This window comes from Chrysoperla carnea, chromosome 5 (genome assembly GCF_905475395.1).
Source record: "Chrysoperla carnea chromosome 5, inChrCarn1.1, whole genome shotgun sequence".
Taxonomy (NCBI): domain Eukaryota; kingdom Metazoa; phylum Arthropoda; class Insecta; order Neuroptera; family Chrysopidae; genus Chrysoperla; species Chrysoperla carnea.
In genome coordinates, this window is record NC_058341.1 from 34,379,569 (window position 1) to 34,399,142 (window position 19,574).

At 29.7% G+C, this 19,574-nt stretch overlaps 1 protein-coding gene across 2 annotated transcripts; it reads right to left on the bottom strand.

Annotated features, from left to right (window-relative positions):
• Nucleotides 1-1,412: 1,412 nt before the first annotated feature.
• LOC123300243 (F-box only protein 33) lies at nucleotides 1,413-18,997 on the bottom strand. 2 transcript variants are annotated; one of them, XM_044882778.1, is made up of 4 exons: nucleotides 18,859-18,997; nucleotides 17,808-18,786; nucleotides 2,814-3,134; nucleotides 1,413-1,914 (listed from the first exon to the last, which is right to left on the bottom strand). In XM_044882778.1, the coding sequence occupies exons 2-4, from the start codon at nucleotides 18,765-18,767 to the stop codon at nucleotides 1,783-1,785; spliced, it is 1,413 nt and encodes a 470-aa protein (XP_044738713.1). In that variant the 5' UTR covers nucleotides 18,768-18,786; nucleotides 18,859-18,997; the 3' UTR covers nucleotides 1,413-1,782. The 2 variants fall into 2 exon arrangements, with proteins under 2 accessions (XP_044738713.1, XP_044738712.1); XM_044882777.1 differs by having other exon boundaries at nucleotides 17,808-18,991.
• Between the last annotated feature and the right edge of the window lie 577 nt (nucleotides 18,998-19,574).

Consider the following 19,574-nt stretch of genomic DNA (forward strand, 5'->3'; position numbering starts at 1 on the left):
TCGCACACAACACAAACAAACATTTTTTTTTTTGATATTAAATACAACGAATTCTTTTAAATGCTTCTTTTGCTATTCAATTCGGTATAACAAAGATGATGAATGAATAGTTTTTGTTTTGTTTTTATTTTTATAATATAATAGACACGGTATTGAAATTTAAAAAATACCTTATTTAGTTTTACACAACAAACATTTCTTTTTTTTTTTTTAAATTGGAATACTACAAGAAAACAAAAATGCAAAATTGATCACAGTACTATTTTGTGGTAACAGAGATATTTTTTTTATAAATAGTTTTGATTAAATTTTTTAAAGCAATATTTGACTTCTAAGTTTTTTTCACTTATTGCCGCTCATGTATATTTTGTTTAATATTTTTAAATTCTGTTATTATAATTGAAAAAGTACCAGTACTTTTAGAAAATATCAATGCTTTTAGAATGCTCTTTTTTTTAAAAAAATTTTACTTTGTGATTAAATTCAATATGCGTTTTCGTACGGTTGCTACAAAGCACGTAAGGATACAATATTTGCAAAACGCAACTTAAACGCAAGAGACTGCAGTTATGATTAACACACGCTCACAAGTTTTACGTCTATTCATTTTACGCTTTTATGCTGTAAATAAATGGGAGTAATGATGGAAGTTAAAAATTAAACCTACAATATTAAACGTTATCATAATTTTTCAAACGAATTTTTATTCAGATTTGTATAATAGTTTTCAATCTCCCCTATTGTTAAATGGAACGTGAAATTTAACACTATTGTAGTAAATTTTTAAGTAACTCACGAACTATTAATAATATAATCACTGCGTTGCCAGAAAACATTATTTCATTTAATCACAAACGTAAATAATTGAACAAATTATCTAATACATATTCAAATTTGAAATTTGTCTTATGTGGGAATACGAAAAACTTGTAAATTCTTACAGTATTTATATGAGAGTAAAATTAATACTTTTCATAGCGAATGGTTTGTCATCGATATTAGTAAATTACAAATCAAGATGATTTATTTTATTTAAACGTAAAATAATCTTTAATATTGAATGAAATTATTATAATTTAGCAAATGGCCCGACACAATTAGTTATAATAGAACGGATAATATCTAGATATGAATAATTTTGATAGTTTTGTGAAGCAAAAAAGCAAGTCATTGATAGTACATTTGACATGGTAATTTAAAAACAAAAAATTATTCAATTTTAATTACAGAATTACAGTTCTTTGTAACTTATTTAAACTCGAGTTACGAGTAAGATATTAAAAACAAAAAGATTTTCTTTTGTGCAATAAATTCTAATTCTTGTAATAATTCATTTTATGATCACAAAAAATAGAAAATTACAACATAGATAGTAGTTTTTTTTTCATATTTTTTTTTTAAATAGATGGGGACATAATATTATCCTAGAATTAAATTTAAATGGACATTAAATCACAACAATATTCAATAACAATATACAAGAAATAATTCGATATGATCAAAAATTATTTTTAAATACATTAACATAAAATTATTAATTACCTTAGCTGCACACGTTTTGTTTATTTTTTAGAATTGATTTTTTAGTACTCAATCAGTCCCTGAGGCAAGCCTTTTTTAGTGTATGTGTTTTAAGTGCATGGCAACATTTTTTCAATTTCATTGTACATTGTTTTACAAACAATTAGAAGAAATAAGATTTCATTTTTTTGCGCAGCTTTAATATAACATATATAGTATAATGCGCGCCAACGACTAGATTAATACTTATCATGGCTGTGACTATTTCAAATCGGCTAAAACAATCGGTAACAAATAATCATCGGAATCACCTGCTGTTGGATCTTTTATCACTGGATGTATATCATCTTCTGGGATTGGTGACCAATCGTAACCTAATATATCACTAAGTTCCTGAAACACATAAATATTTATTAACACGTTTGTAAAGAATATCAGAACTGGCAAGTTGTTTTAAATTAGGTTCTAAATTGTACGGCAGTAGTTTACCAATTACAACTAACGAAGTAGTTATAATTGATTGGACTGTCAATGCCTGTTTAAGGACAAAACTACAAGCTGAGCTTCCAATCAAGACCTCCAGATAAATGCTGCAAACGTACAACCTATCTTTCACCCATTTTAAGATAATTTAATGTAAATAAAATTAAATAAAAGTGAAAATAATAATGTGGGTGGACTTTTTTAAAGGTTGTACTGCCTTAGCTGCGTAGATAAAACCTTATTAATATAATTATAAATATTATAAAAAAATGAAAGTAGAATCTTAAAGCTAGTTCCCCTCCGACTGCCCGAGTAAGTCCACGAAGTACAGAGTTATAGAAATTTGATAAAGTAGGTAAAAAAGGTTCGAATTACACTGACTGATACAGCCAGTTTAATTTTGACGATAGTTATTTATTGTAAAAACATTCAAAAATAGAACTAGTTTTTATAGTCAAAAAGCTCCCATAGAAGCAGCAAAAAAACCAATAGACTGCCAAAAATTCTTAGTTGCAGCAGCGATTATGACTAACGATTAAAAGTAAATAGTAGCCAAATCGAGACAAAGTTAATATAAATTATAAAAATTCCTTTCTTGGCGATTTCGCTTGATTCAACGATTAAAATTTGTTGTAAGCTGGGTGCTCAATTTTTCGGATGCCACAACCTAGATGTGTCTCAAATATTTAATCAGTTGATAAAATTAAATAAAAATAATAATTTGTTGATACATTTTGTGTAGTTTGTGGCAATTGAATTGTGTCTAGGCAAACAAACAACTTAAAAATAAATAAATAAATTATACAAACCGTTCTTGAATCCGGATAGTTGCTATACATTTGTTGTGAATATAATACATCTTCATCGGCAACACAAATACGTTTTAATACATCGCCCCTGAGTCTAGCTATTGCAACAATATCTTCTTCGAAATACTTATAGCCAAGTAGAACAACTTCTTCAAGTTTAGTACAGGTCCAAGCTGCCATTACTAATGGATCTGGTGTATTCCTTTGTAATAATTCAACAAATACCCATACAGAACGTGATGTTCGTGAATCTACCCAGATGATACTGCGTAAGGAACTTCGATACCAGGATGATAATAAATTCATGGTGTTGTAATTTAACTGTAAACAAATTTTTTAAAATTATTATACATTTTATATTTGCTTACATGAACTAACTTTTAGAAAATTCTTCTAAGAAATTTTCTCAAATTGACCAGAAAAATATCTCTTCGTATGACATTTTAGTCGATATTTCAGAAACTATGCATCCCTAATTTGATAAAACTCGATTTATAGAATAACTTTGACTCAAAATAAACAAAAATCTGTTTTATTTGACGATTGGTGGAGTATTTTTTACGGTATCGCCCGAAATCAGTAAAAAAACTTCATATTTTGGAAATATTTTCGGCTGTATCTAGAAAACTACTCATCTAGCCTCAAATGAACTGAATTTTTGTATATTTTAGATGTTTATTCCCCTTAAACAATAGTTTTGAATTTATGGTTATTTTTTGAAGTGTACCGATCGCAAAAATGATGTATCGATAAAATCGAAAAATTCGACTCGAAAAGTTTGTGATTTAGATAAATATAATTGTCTGCGGTTGTTAGGGGGCAAGAATATAAAAATACAGTTTGGAGTGTGTTTTGAAAACTGATCATCAAATTTTAACAATTTGTGCATTAATTGTATTGGTGTATGTTTAACCGTGCATGGCAAACTTGGCCAGTTTTCGATAGCATTTGATAGTGACTATCAAATTGTTTGCAAAAACTAGGTATCATCAAATTTGGTCAAAATTTTCTTTGTTAATAAAAAATGAAGATTATAATTTTTTTAAATACTTCACGGTTGGAAACTTAAATTTACTTCAATTTTAATTAAGTATGACTATCAATTATAACCATTATGTTAAACATAAACCGATTTCTGATACAATCGTCACGCATGCCAAAGAAAATTTCATTAATTAATTATTATTACATAATCTTTTATAATTGTTGCAATTGACTACTCAATTGAATTGAAATATGTGTTTTCAAGTAATTAAAAATAATGGCATTCAATATAGTTTTCAATTGTTTAGTTTTGAAATATTTTTGGACAGTTAAAAGATAAGAAAAATTAATGCCGATCTTTTCATATGATCGAGGGTTTCTTGGATGCAGAATAGATAAACTAGCAATTTATGTATATTCGATAATTTTTTGTCGGTTAAAAATTACATAAATTATTAAAGTTAAAACGTTAATTATTTGTTAATCTAAATGAAAACGTTCCCGGTTGAAACATGATCAGGTTATCCGCTCCACTTTCTTGGGAGGGAGTGGGGTTTGTTCATCCTACAATTTTTTACATGTAATCTCTGTTAAGAACAAATTTTTGCAAATTATTTATGAGTGTAAATAATATAAAATATCTCTTATGGTATAGAAGCGAAGATTGGATTGTAATGGTACGGAATCCTAAATTGAAGAGTGGTTACTTCCTTTTTAATATTTTTACGGATACAATCAGATAAATTGTGTAAATATTTATCAATTTCATAAAATATATTGACGCAGAATATTAATTACCATTTTAATTGTAAGCATAGGCGTATCTTGGCATATTAAAAAAGGGGGAAGTTAATTGGATACTAGTAACCACTCTGATCTTTTCCATATTTACGTCAAATGAACTTATATTTTTAAATCGTTTAAATTCGATTGTAGAGTTCTTTTTTATTGAAATTCGTTACTGATTTAACGCAAAGTTATTCATTCGCTATTTACCAGGGGCGAGTAGTAAAAATTTTTGGACTAGGCTAGATTTGGACTAGGCGGTTGTTTGAAGTAATCATTACGATTCAGTATCAATAACGATATAGAAGTACGATTATTTCAGCATTTCGATTGAATGAATTTCGAACTAGTATGTTTGGCAGAAGAATCACAAAATTATATTTTAAAAGCTAAAGTGTGAAATTTTTCTTTTTATGCTGAGATACATATATTAAAGAGAAATTCAAGAAGAAAAACTGTTATTTTAAAGTCTTGACTTAAAAAATAGATGATAGACTATAACTGTTAAAAATTTCTTTAGGGAGATTAAACTCAAGGATCTGCTGATTTACAAAAGAATTAGACAACTAGCCTTGCTGATTCCTTTAGATTTTCTACTTTCTAAAGTAGATTGATTCGGAAGTCTTCTAACCACGGCTTATTCGCCAGAGTAACGAGGAAGGAATACCATAAATCTTTTAGGTAAAAAATGGCCCTAAAATCCACATGGATAATCTTCGTTTCCACATGAGATGTAAAATGCAAAATCCATTAAAGATAATACATCGGTATATACAGCATAAAATTCAAGAAGCGTGCACTCCTTTGCAACCCCAGGGGGAAAACTTAGTGTAAGTCTATATTACTGCAGTATTTGGCCTAATTAAACACAATTGCCATTTTCCTTCAAGGACGTCACATTTTAACATTTACCATTATCAATTTTCTGATATTGCATGTTTGAGGAATGTTATAAAATTAGGTAATTAATGTAGCAATAAAAAATTAATATTACGTACATTGAAACAAAAAGTATGATTACATTTAAAATATTATAAAATTTACATATTACCTATATTTTATTAATAGACCGTGAGCTCATAATGAAACCAAATTTCCATAATAAAGGTGTAAGTTTGGTAATAGTCTATAAATGCTTCGAGTACCTGTCAGATTAATCTGGTTACTTCATCATTTGATCGTTAAAGGAAACAAGGCAGCGGATTCGTTTGCACGAGAGGGGTCGTCCCCAACGTCCCTTTCTCCTTATCATTATTGATAATAAAGAAAATTAAAATTTTAACAGCGAATTGAGTGTCGAATTTTTAGTAGATAGTCCCATTTTTTTGGCCTTTATTTGAAATTGCAGGGAATTTGCGACTAATGAAAGTGCTGAAATTATAAAAAAACATAGCATTTTTTCAACTCTTGCGACAGTTGTAAGCTTCGCTGCCATTTTTGAACGTATTGTCAATATCTTTCTTTTAACACATACGGCAGACAAAAAACTCACGAATCACGGTTTAAACTTCAATTTTTATCTTAAAGGCAGACAATACATAAACAAATTTTACTTCATTATCAGCTCACGGTCTATAATTATGTTTGATAAAAATGTATAATATATTGTTTGAGTAAGTATTTTTATGGTAACTTTCACGTGCATTACGATATATAAATAATAAATTTATTATTGAAATTTAAATAATATAAAAATATTATAATAATATATTTTTATTAATATAATTAATTATATATTAAATTGTTTACCACCGATGCAATTATATAAAAATTTATTAATTTGATTCCTTTGTTGATAAAAAAAGTATATCAGTATTTTGTAATGGTTTGTTTAGTAATCATATTATTTACAAAGTTGAATGTTCGTTGTACAATATTCAAAAATATTTCAAAAGGTTCTTCTAGGCGCCATGATACTGCATTTAAGTTTTTCTTACGAAGTTTTATGTGCTGAGGCCAACTTTCGAAGGGGCTTGGTTTTAAAATGTTCTAAACTATTCTAAATAATTACTAGAATGCTATAAGTGCTGGCAACGTCACGAAAAAGTTGCACCTCAATCTCAATAATCAAGGCAATTTCTTTGATTCGATCGAGCTCAAAATTTCTTGATCCTTGATTTTTTTTAAATGTCAGAATTCTTTTCTTGCATTTTGCCGTTTACAAAACTTTTACTCGCAAAGTCTAAGTAGGATTGTTTCGTAAGAATTTAACGTTCTTATTTAATTTTAATAAACTAATTCAACTATAAGTACATTTAGGAATTTTGCACAACGAAAATTCAGAAATGTGTAATCATTTTACTGCTATTTATTCAACGAGTTGCTTTTCTCATGTAATTATAATAAACATTAATTTGTAAAGACTCTAGTTTAATTAGCATTACTTATTTATCAGAAATTTGATATTTTTTAAAAATTTTCCATTATTCCAATATATTCACTAATAAAACAGAAACCAAGTTATCAAATTTATGGAAAACTCTTTTTTACCATACTTATTTTTGGTTTAATACACCGATTCTCAAACTTTTTTTACAAACTTTTTTAAACAAGTGAAAACAAACAATTGACTGAGTTAATTGTTGAAATATCTTCAACACTTTATCTTTTATACTTTGGGTAAAATGAACACGAAAGTTTTGTCCTAACTTGCACCCTAACGGGTAAACAATTATGTTTACGAAAAAATGTTTCAAACAAAAGTTGTTTATTTTTTTACAAGATGGGTACTACGATATCAAGACCCAATTGACTTATGTTGCTCATTTATGAACTCAAACTCATTTTTTATGTCTTAAATACAGCACTCTATAAAAATTTCAACTTGATATCTCTTTTCGTTTTTGAGTTACCATGTGTTCACGGGCAGACAAATGGAAATGGACTACTTAGGCGATTTTATGAATACCTGTACACAAATTTTGTTCGTACCATCAATATTTCTAAGCGTTACAAACTTGGGACTAAAAATAGTATACCTTGATATATATTTCATATATACAGTGTATAAAAATAATGGGTGGCCTCTGTTGATATTAATAATAAACGAAGGTAAAACTCTATTATTAATTCGTTTGTGTTGAATTAATTAAAATGATAAAACAAAGTGACATACTTTAAACATATTTAAATATTCAAAAAACAACAAAAATACAGAAGTTCCGTTATTTTTATGAAATTTATAATCCTACACAAGTATAAATAAGGGAACATCCATAAATTACGTAACATATTTTGAAGATTTTTTAGACTCCCGCCCCCTGGTATGTAACAGATCGTAACAAATTACCAGACCCCCCTACCCCTAAAGGATTTGTTACGTAACATAATCATTTTGTCTCAACAGAAAAAGTTCTTGAATTATTTAAATTTAAATTTATTGCACAAAACAATTGCTACATATTTAGTTTATTAATTAAAGAAGTATCTGTAATTAGTAAAAATAATTTGATCATATAGCACAGCAGTGCGAATCGTAGATTAATTTAAAAAAAATGGAAAATCGAAAATTGAAAGTGTAATGTATGCTGTATATGTGAAATGTGTATGCTTTTGCTGTGACTATATATACAGGACGTAAAATAGCCCTTTTTCACACCCTTATATCTCAGAAACTACTTGAGCTATAATGTTGCGCTTTTCAACTTAAGTAGATATATACCCTGGGACGCCGTAAATCAAAGCTCACGTTCACGGCTCTCATCGTTTCCGAGCAATAACGCGTCAAAAAACGGCCACGCCCCGAAATTTTGTTACTGACTCATATAAATTCACAGCAAAACTGAGAAATGGTAGAAAGATGCGGTTTTCATTAAAATAAATTAGAGAAAAATCATACCCCAGAAAAACTTCCAAATATCAAAATTTTTAACGGGAAATGGGAAATTTCGCTAATTAAAGGTGCATTTTTTCCCTATTTAAAAATACATGGTAAAATATGAACCAATCAGAAGGCTAGTTTTTTTTCCTATACAATTTGCATGGGAAAACTAAAATACGCTTAAAAATTTGTTATTTATATAATTTTAATTAAATATTGATTAAATTTGAATAAATATTAAATAAATAATCAAAAATTATCTGTATATTTCAATATTTCCAACTCAAAATATTATAAAAATTAGATTAAATATTTCGTATACACTAAGACCCTATGAAATTCAAAGTACCATGTAGAAAACACATAAATGATTTTGTCACATAAATTAGGAAAATTTTAATTTGCTTTTATAGCAAAAACTGTAAGAGATAGAAAAAAAGTTTAAATGCAAGAAATGTTCCTTACCTAAAATTAAACAATTCTGTATGAAAAATTTTTTTGTAAAGGTAATAGTTTTTCCGTGAAGAGCAAATAAAGTAAAATATTAAATTGCAATTTTCGGAAAAACGGTAAGAGATAGAACAAAAATTTAAATGTAAAAAATGTTCCTTACATAAAAATAAACAACTTTTGTTTGAAGCATTTTTTCGAAAAAACAATCCTTTTCCCTCGAGAAAGTAAATAACCAGTCCTGTTTTTTTCGTTAATGCAAAAGCATACTATTTTTGTCCTTAAATTTTAAAAAAGTATAAATATAATTTTACAAGAAATTTTAAACCATTTTGTTAATATCTGTTCTAGCGTTCACTAATACCTGTTGCTATGACAACGAATTTTATTTTCTTAAAAACAATGGTATTGTTATGTTCAACAATAAATAATTTTTCAACCCAATTTTGAAGCCGACACCCTCAATCCATTACGTTGAAATTTTGTAAGCAAACTGACTTTGAATGACATTGAATTTTTATGGTTGACTTGATCGAATTTTCTCGTCGCTTCCGCCATATTTTGTTAAATGGGGGGGGGGGAATCTTATTACTCAATTTTAAAGCAGATATCTTCAACCGATTGAGTTGAAATTTTGTATACACGTTTAGATTTGATAACAAAACATGGTAAGGTTAGTGGCGTTATTATTTTTCCATCACTTCCACTATAATTGATTTATCTATAAATGATTCAGCTATACCGATTCTAAGGGACTTCTAAATTATAGAAAAATGCGATTTTGGACATTCGACAGAGACTTGCTTGAATTGAGGGTCAACCCATGCGCAGTACTATCACATGTAATCCTCGTGTGCGCACTAGCAATTTTTAAGGCCTACATGTGCGCAGTAACAAAATATAAATTTAGCGTATGCGCAGTTGCAAGATTCAGGATAAATGCATGCGCACAACTATAATTATTGATTAATCTGTGCATACTTCCCGGATATAATACCAAAATATGCGCACTAACAAAATATAAAGTCCCTGTATGCGCAGTTGTAATATTCAGGATCAACCCATGCGCAGTACTATGACATGTAATCAACATGTGCGCACTAGCAATATACAAGGCCTACATATGCGCAGTAGCAAAATATTAACTAAGCTAATGCGCAGTTCTAAGATTCAGGTAAAATGCATTCGCAGAACTATCATTTGTGATTCATTTATGCGCATTTTCAATATTTAAGGACCAAAAATGCCCATTCACAAAATATAGGGTTCCCGTTTGCACAGTTGTAATATTTAGGATCAACCCATGCGCAGTACTATGACATGTAATCAATATGTGCGCACTAGCAATATATAAGGCCTACATATGCGCAGTAGCAAAATAATAACTAAGCTAATGCGCAGTGCTAAGATTCAGGTAAATGCATGCGCAGAACTATCATTTGTGATTCATTTATGCGCGTTTTCAATATTTAAGGACCAAATATGCCCATTTACAAAATATAGAGTTCCCGTTTGCGCAGTTGTAATATTTAGAATCAACCCATGCGCAGTACTATTTCATGTAATCCACATGCGTGTACTAGCCATATTTAAGGCCTACATGTGCGCAGTAACATAATATAAATTCAGCGTATGCGCAGTTGCAAGATTCAGGATAAATGCATGCGCACAACTATAATTATTGATTAATCTGTGCATACTTCCCGGATATAATACCAAAATATGCGCACTAACAAAATATAAAGTCCCTGTATGCGCAGTTGTAATATTCAGGATCAACCCATGCGCAGTACTATCACATGTAATCCTCGTGTGCGCACTAGCAATTTTTAAGGCCTACATGTGCGCAGTAACAAAATATAAATTTAGCGTATGCGCAGTTGCAAGATTCAGGATAAATGCATGCGCACAACTATAATTATTGATTAATCTGTGCATACTTCCCGGATATAATACCCAAATATGCGCACTAACAAAATATAAAGTCCCTGTATGCGCAGTTGTAATATTCAGGATCAACCCATGCGCAGTACTATGACATGTAATCAACATGTGCGCACTAGCAATATATAAGGCCTACATATGCGCAGTAGCAAAATATTAACTAAGCTAATGCGCAGTTCTAAGATTCAGGTAAAATGCATGCGCAGAACTATAATTTGAGATTACTTTATGGGCATTTTCAATATTTAAGGACCAAATATGCGCATTTACAAAATATAAGGTCCCTGTTTGGGAAGTTGTAATATTTAGAATCAACCCATGCGCAGTACTATGACATGTAATCAACATGTGCGCACTAGCAATATATAAGGCCTACATATGCGCAGTAGCAAAATATTAACTAAGCTAATGCGCAGTTCTAAGATTCAGGTAAAATGCATGCGCAGAACTATAATTTGAGATTACTTTATGGGCATTTTCAATATTTAAGGACCAAATATGCCCATTTACAAAATATAAGGTCCCTGTTTGCGAAGGTGTAATATTTAGAATCAACCCATGCGCAGTAATATTTCATGTAATCCACATGCGTGCACTAGCAATATATTAGGCCTACATACGCGCAGTAACAAAATATAAATTCAGCGTATGCGTAGTTGTAAGATTTAGGATAAATGCATGGGCCGAACTATAATTTGTGATTAATCTGTATGTACTTCCAATATATAAGACCCAAATATGCACACTTACAAAATTTAAGGTCAATGTGTGCGCAGTTGTTATATTCCAGATTATCCCATGAGCAGAACAATTATATGGGATCAAAGTGTGCGCAATACCAATATATAAGACCCAAATATGCGCACTTACAAAATATAAGGCCCCTGTATGAGCCGTTGTAATATTCAGGATCAATTCATGTGCAGAACTATCATATGACATCGAGCTGTGCGTATTACCCATAAATAAGGCCTAAATATTTGCAGTTACATAATAACTGTCTGTCCGTTTGTACATCTGTCTGCCAACACGATAACTCAAAAACGAAAAGAGATATTAAGATGAAATTTTTATAGCGTACTCAGGACGTAAAAAGTGAGGTCAAGTTCGTAAATTAACATTATACGTCAATTGATTCCTGGGTCTGTGGAACCCATCTTGTAAACCGTTAGAGATATAACAAAAATTTTAATGTAAAAAATGTTCCTTATAAAGAAATAACCAACTTTTGCATAAAACATTTTTTCGAAAACATGACTGTTTACCCATGAGGACGCAAATTAGGCGTAAATTATATAGAATGTATTATATAATAATCAATATCAGTTATATGAAAATGAAATTTTCATTATAATATTTATAAATAACACAATTTTGATGACATCTTGTTCGGCATATTTCTTGAAGAACGAGGCTCAGTATTCAACAGTAATTCAATGTATTCATAATGGTGAGTTAAAATTGTTACAAACACTTTCAACTTAAATACTATTGCCTGGCAAAAAGAAGTGATATCCCACCAAAAACATAAATGTGTAAAAAGGCGTAGATGTAATAAACTCCCAATAAACTCAATTACGTCAGCCCAAAAAAGTTGTGAAATCCCGTAGAGAAAAAAAATCTTCGAAAAAAAATTATAAAAATGGCATAAATTTATTGAGTAACTTTTCCGTAAAGAAACATTAAAGTATTACATTAGCAACTTTTCGGTGACTTCATACCTACACGCACCTGTATAGGAGAACAAAAGAAAATCGTTAACCCCCTACTATCTCCCTCCTCCCCTCTAATGTTATGACGTTATAATTTTTTCACAACTTTTATGAAACATCAAAATTTAAATTTAAACAATCAAAGTATTCTTTAGATTAAAGTCAAGCACCTACTTAACAAAGGCCTAATTTTTTTTACTAAAGTACGAAAATTATTGGTTTAAATTTCTTGTGTAAGTTTCTCCTTAGTACGTATTTATTTAATATTTTACTTCGCAAGTTTTTTATTTTTAGATTCGTTTTTTGTAATCCGAAAACTTGCGAAGTAAAATATTAAATAAATACGTACTAAGGAGAAACTTACACAAGAAATTTAAACCAATAATTTTCGTACTTTAGTAAAAAAAATTAGGCCTTTGTTAAGTAGGTGCTTGACTTTAATCTAAAGAATACTTTGATTGTTTAAATTTAAATTTTGATGTTTCATAAAAGTTGTGAAAAAATTATAACGTCATAACATTAGAGGGGAGGAGGGAGATAGTAGGGGGTTAACGATTTTCTTTTGTTCTCCTATACAGGTGCGTGTAGGTATGAAGTCACCGAAAAGTTGCTAATGTAATACTTTAATGTTTCTTTACGGAAAAGTTACTCAATAAATTTATGCCATTTTTATAATTTTTTTTCGAAGATTTTTTTTCTCTACGGGATTTCACAACTTTTTTGGGCTGACGTAATTGAGTTTATTGGGAGTTTATTACATCTACGCCTTTTTACACATTTATGTTTTTGGTGGGATTTAAGTTTTACTTAGAATTATGCGTAGAATCAAAAATGTACAATAGTTATTAAAAATTCTAAAGAAATTAGTAGTTTTGAGTTTGTAGCTCAATGTAATTCAGTGATATGTATGTATATATGTGCGTCAATATTTTTTTCCTTCTCTTTAACTACAAACGATTTAGAATTTAAAACCCACAATTCTTAAAGTTTATCTACTTTAAATTAAATATAATTATAAAAGTATGATTAGAAATTTTTTTTTCATTTTTTAATCCAAGCAATATAATTAAATTTTTATTACGTAACATATGTTAGATTGACACCCCCCCCTTAACGTAACAATGCATAACAAATTGAAATACCCCCCCTCCCCTTAAAATGTGTTACGTAATTTATGGATGTTCCCTAAATGAATATACATAATTTTTTTGAAATATCCCCTGTCCGATATGATCTGTCTGGAAAATCTGAAAAACTATAAGAGCTGGAAACTTTATACGAAAATGATGAGATTTTAGATGCAGCCTTTTTCACAAAATGGCGACCAAATTAAAAAAAACGCATTAAATACGTAATAACGGTTTTGAAGTCAGAAATGTTTGGAAAGCGAATATGTAAGTAAAAAAAGATCATACGGGAACTTTTTATAGCTCATTTTCAAGAAAAATAACCAAACTTTCGAGTGGCCTTAGCAGATTTGTTGTAAAATAATAAGATGAAGAATTCTCACTTTACGAATAGAAAAGTGAAGTTGGTTTGAAAGTTTAAAATTCCTAATTAAACAAAGAGGAAGATACCCACTAGTGACGTCATATGTGGGTATCGCCATAGAGATTACATATAAAACTTTGTTTTGCTAAAAGGAGATGGGCAACCTTTGAATGCAATCTTTGATTGCTTATAGCTGCTTCGTTTTTTAATCAATTTTAATTTCACTTTCAAGTTTTGTCTTGGTATCAAGTCTACTTTCACATTTTTATTGGTAAAATGGCCACTTCGATATCAGGATTATCCCCTATTAATATTTACACATTAACTTTTTTTTAAATTTTTTATTTTAGAACTTTGTAAATAACTAAAATTAGACAAAAAAATTATCTTTATATCTATATTCGAGAAATTCTTAAAGATACAAACGATAATTAAAGAAATCCTATCTCGTTAATAGTACATTCGATACAAAAACTGTGAAGGAAAGTTTTAGCTGGAAATTGGAAGCATTCTTTTGTCTGTTTATAATTTATTTTCAGTTTATGAATTGAAATGAATATCGATTTTGAAATTTTATAGTTACTTTAAACTACTGGTCACACCAAATTATCAATTGTATCGAATACAATATTACTTTCATAATTTTATATTTTTCTGTCAAGCGAAACTAGTTGAAAACAATGAAAATATTTGTGTATTCCAAATAAAAAGCAACATAGTGTAAACAATGTCAATAGTCCAAGAGCCAAAGGCAAGATTAATAAGTGTTAAAACTCGATTATTAGGAATTTGATTTGTTAAATTCTGAAACGAGCAGGTTTTTAATTTTAGAAAGGCTTTTCGGCACTCGTACTCTCACAGCACCTAGCAAACTATATACAGTTGCTCGGATTAGAGATAATAGCCCTGATCCTGATATCAAATTGGCCATATTACCCATAAAAATATAAAACTAGACTTGATACCATGACAAAATTTAAGTCAAATTAAAATTGATTAAAAACGAAGAAGTTATAAGCAATCAAAGAATGCATTCAAAGGTTGCCTATATCCTTTTAGCAAAACAAAGTTTTATATGTAATCTCTATGGCGATACCCACGTATGACGTCACTAGTGGGTATCTTCCTCTTAGTTTAAAAATTGAATGTTAAATTTTAGTATTTTAACATGAAATATGTTTTTAAAATGATACTGGTTTTTTAATACTTTGGCTCTCGGTATGTAATATTAAATATATAAACAACTTTCAAAATCAGCGAAAAACAAATCTATGCATAATTAAATTAATTTTATTTACTCAAATTATTATGTTACATGAAAGAAGTAACTAAACATACAGCACGTGTTTTTTTAATAAGTATAACAAAAAAAAGTTATAATACATCAATTCATTACCTGTATTATCAAAGCAACTTAGGGACTTCGTTCCTGTAGATTTTAACTTAATGAATTTACAAACCCAATTTCACCTTTTTATAAGTGGATTTGACAAAAATTCATTGAATTGAATTTGCAAAAAAAATTCGAACAACAGATTGTGCAAGTTACTTCTTGCACAATCTGTGCTCCGTAATAATCCGTCACGTTACTGTGCATAATTTATGACCAAACTACCTTAAAAATACTTCATTGTAAACGAAAATTGCTGAATAATGTTATTACTATTTTACTTCCGCGAGAGCCGTTTGATTTTTAAATGCATTGTGTACCAAAATTTATTTTAAATGTTGATCCATAAATAATCATAAATTCATTATGTCGACGAGTATGTATTGCCACTCTAATATTTTGAATACCTACAGCCTTACGTTTAAATTTTGAATTCAACTGATAAAAGTTTGTTCTTATGCAATGAATACATTTTAATACTACATTGTGAATAAAAATACATTATTGTAACCAAAATAAACTAATTATTTTTAAGGCAGTATGGTCACGGCGTTTAATTTAAATTTATTTTATGACGACAGTAAATATAAAAAATTTAGAACGTCACAAAGATTTATTAATCCCTGCCGTCACGCACTAAGCGGCGGGGCTAGGTGTCAAGATGTGACATTAAGTTATAAGGAGAAGGGGTGGGGTCAAACACTTTATGACGTCACGTATCGAAATCTAAAATGTTAAAACATAAAAAATACGTAAACCAAAAACTTAAAAATATTACTAACTCAATCTATATTTATTTGGTTTATGCTGGTTTATATCGCCAGCGAGTGCATGCTTGCTGTCCTAAAGTTCCGAACGAGTTCTTTGTGAGATCTTCGACAAGTGCCACCGCAAGCGCGATTTGTCTTCATATTAATTATATTAAATATTATTTTGAAAGGAAAAAATATTTTTTTAATTACTGTTTTTAATTTAACGATTTCTAAATATAAAATTGAAAAATATGTGACGTCACATCAATGGGAAGAGGTTCCACAAAAAAGTCATAAAATTTGTTTGACGTAATTTATGGACAGTCCCTTACATCAATTATTCAAGTTCTCATTGATTGGGTATTTAGCACGAAAAATCGGTCATTAATGTTGTGATTCCTTCAAAAACCATTCTAATCTACTCCGACAATTTTCCTTTTCAACTTAGGTGAACCGTTAAAAAATTCACTACGGCTAGATTTTGCTATGCGGTATACAACACTGTTCAAACTACCTTAAAATATTTTATCTTCATACTCGTTTCATATAATATATAAATTGACATTGAAAACTATCGTCAATTGATATTTAAGTACCAAATTGTAAACAAAATCCCTATACACGTAAAACAAACTCAAAAATTTTTTTGAACTCGTATACAGTATAAATAATTAAATACACGCATACTGCGTCATCAAAAAAAAAAATACGACCAATAATGTTACAGAAGTTTATCAATGTATTCATAAATTATAAGCACCCACCCCCCTTAATTTGAAATAAATTTGAATAGGTGCATGCACTTTTTTGAAACTTTTAACTGTGACAAATATATTGAATTTATACTCCAGTCGGCCAGTAGGAAAAAGGTGGGTTAGGTGGAAATAAATCGGAAGTTAATGAAACTTTGAAATATTGTTCAGGGATGGTTAATTAACATTTTATTAACTTTTCGACTTCGAGGGCCCTGTGCTAAAGGGGAGGAGGAGGCTACAAAATTTTTGACCTCCCTTCTGTTTTTCTTCAATAACTTTTCTTTCTTACGTCCTACGGTAAAAGCATTCCGTTACTTTTTTGTAGAACTTTAAATTTTCTACAGTTTTCACTATTTAAATAAGACATGTGTGTTTAAATGGACATGTGTGTATGTCCATTACCGGAATATTCCAAAATATGCCGAATTCCACTATGATGAAATATTCCAATTATGATGAAATGTTGTTGTAATTATGGTTTCTGGTTGCAATCACCAGCTTTTGAAATCGATTCTAGCCAAACAATGTACAGTTCCTGTTTTGATATGCAGACACTAAGTCATATTATATGAATAAAATATTTTATTGTCTTAATTTTTCCCATACCGTAAACCTATTACATCACTATAGAAAACATATTTTTAAAACAAAATGGCAATAAGTTGACTAATTAGCAGACCCTTAGTAGTATTAGCCCAGGGCCCTAAAAATTTCCGATCCGCCCCGGTTGTGCATTTGATATGTGCAGGGCAGGGTCCAAATAGATAAGTTATCAATGACATATATAATGCACGTCACTGCAAGTTTCTGATTGCGTTATTACTATCAACAACCTTATACAATTAGAACTTAAAAAATGAACTAAATAGTTATTAATTAAAATAAGTGATAAAATTTAATAAAAACTTACCGCTTCACAAAAAAACACTTTTAAATGAGATAAGGGCATTGACGGATGTAAAATACGTTGATCTAATATATGGATTGCTTCGTATGCATGTATTAACGTTAATCGTAGAAAGCACTTTGGATGTTGCGAAACAAAATTACTCCACGCCCTATCCGTAGTACCAGGATGACCGTCCCATAAGCCATGTATATGTACAACCATACGTTCTAAATGTTTAGCACCTCGTAAACTATCCAAAAAGATGTCGCTCATATAATCATAATCCACACTGATTATTTTAAGATTTGTGAATGATGAAAATAATTGAACATTAACATCAATTAACAAATAATTTCCTGGGTCATCTTTTACCGATGCAAAACCAATTGTTTGTACTTTTTCTGGATGCTCAGAATTGGCCATTAATTCCAAAAAACGTGTTAAATTATTACATATTTCTTCACAACAACCTAAACTTAATGCCTCCAAACGAGGACATATTGACAATAGAGGCTTAATAATACGCTTTTCAATAAAATTCGCTTTACAATTGTCTGGCTCTTGTAAATGACAATGACTCGGTTCTAACATTAACGATTTTAAATTATAATTAGTGGTAAGTCGTTTTAATAAATCGGTAAATTCGTAAACGCACCACATTGATAACGATGTATAATTAATTGTTGTATGACGAACAAGATGACTACACGCGGATATTAAATAACATGATTTTTGCATTTGTAATGTTGGATTTAAATGAAAATCTACATGATTCCAAAAGTTTGGATGATACAATGCTTGTCGCCAACTGCGACATACACTTGACGCGTTTATACGATCATCGTGATTTAATAATGAAAATATATCGTGTAAAACAATTGTTGGTAAATTTGCCCAGCTATTTAATTCTTGATTTATGGGTGGCTTATTGTTATTATTAAGAGGCCATTCTGCCAAACAGCTGTGGTTATCATTTCCCATCTGTGTACTGACAGTGTCACTAATAACAAAATGGGTCAAGGTTAGATAAACAATCGAAATATTAATATTTATTACACTTATTTTTATTCACCTTATATTTTATAATTAACACTCCCAGTTACCGAGAGAATAATTAAGTGAACGGAAACAGACACTATGAATAGATGTTTAATTGATAATAGTTATTTGGTAACTGTCAAAAAGTGACAGTTTACTGCGTCATATTTCTGATCAACCCATTATTAAATCGGCCCTCTGCATTCACGTTTATAATCAATTTTATGTTTATAAAGTCGGTAACATAGATATCTTTTAAGATAAGTAGCAAGCTAGTGATGTTACGAAGTTCCGTAACTCAAGTTTGTAATTTCTTTTTCAATAATTTTTTTGGGTTATTACCCGACCTACCTAGGGGAGCTGCTCATACATTTAACTGGTTAAGTATGTGTTTATTCCTAAATATTAATGTATTTAAGCCCAAAATTCTTGACTCTCATCTAGGACAAAAAATTATAATTTGCCTCACCTTGGACAAAGAATAAAGATATAGGTACCATATCTGTATTCTTTGCCTTGAATCCAAAGTTGGGCCTCGTTATGATAGGGAAGTAGGGTATAATGTGGCAAGAGGAATAGCCCTTTGATCAAACCTTAAGATAAATTATTTGCATGTATTAATTTTATTGTGGTGTGAAATAGTGTAGATGCCAAAACTTATTGTCAGAATTAATATAAAGGCTAAGATATTTAGAAGTAGTACATTAAACTATGATGCACTTACAACATGAAAAAGGGTATAAAAAATGG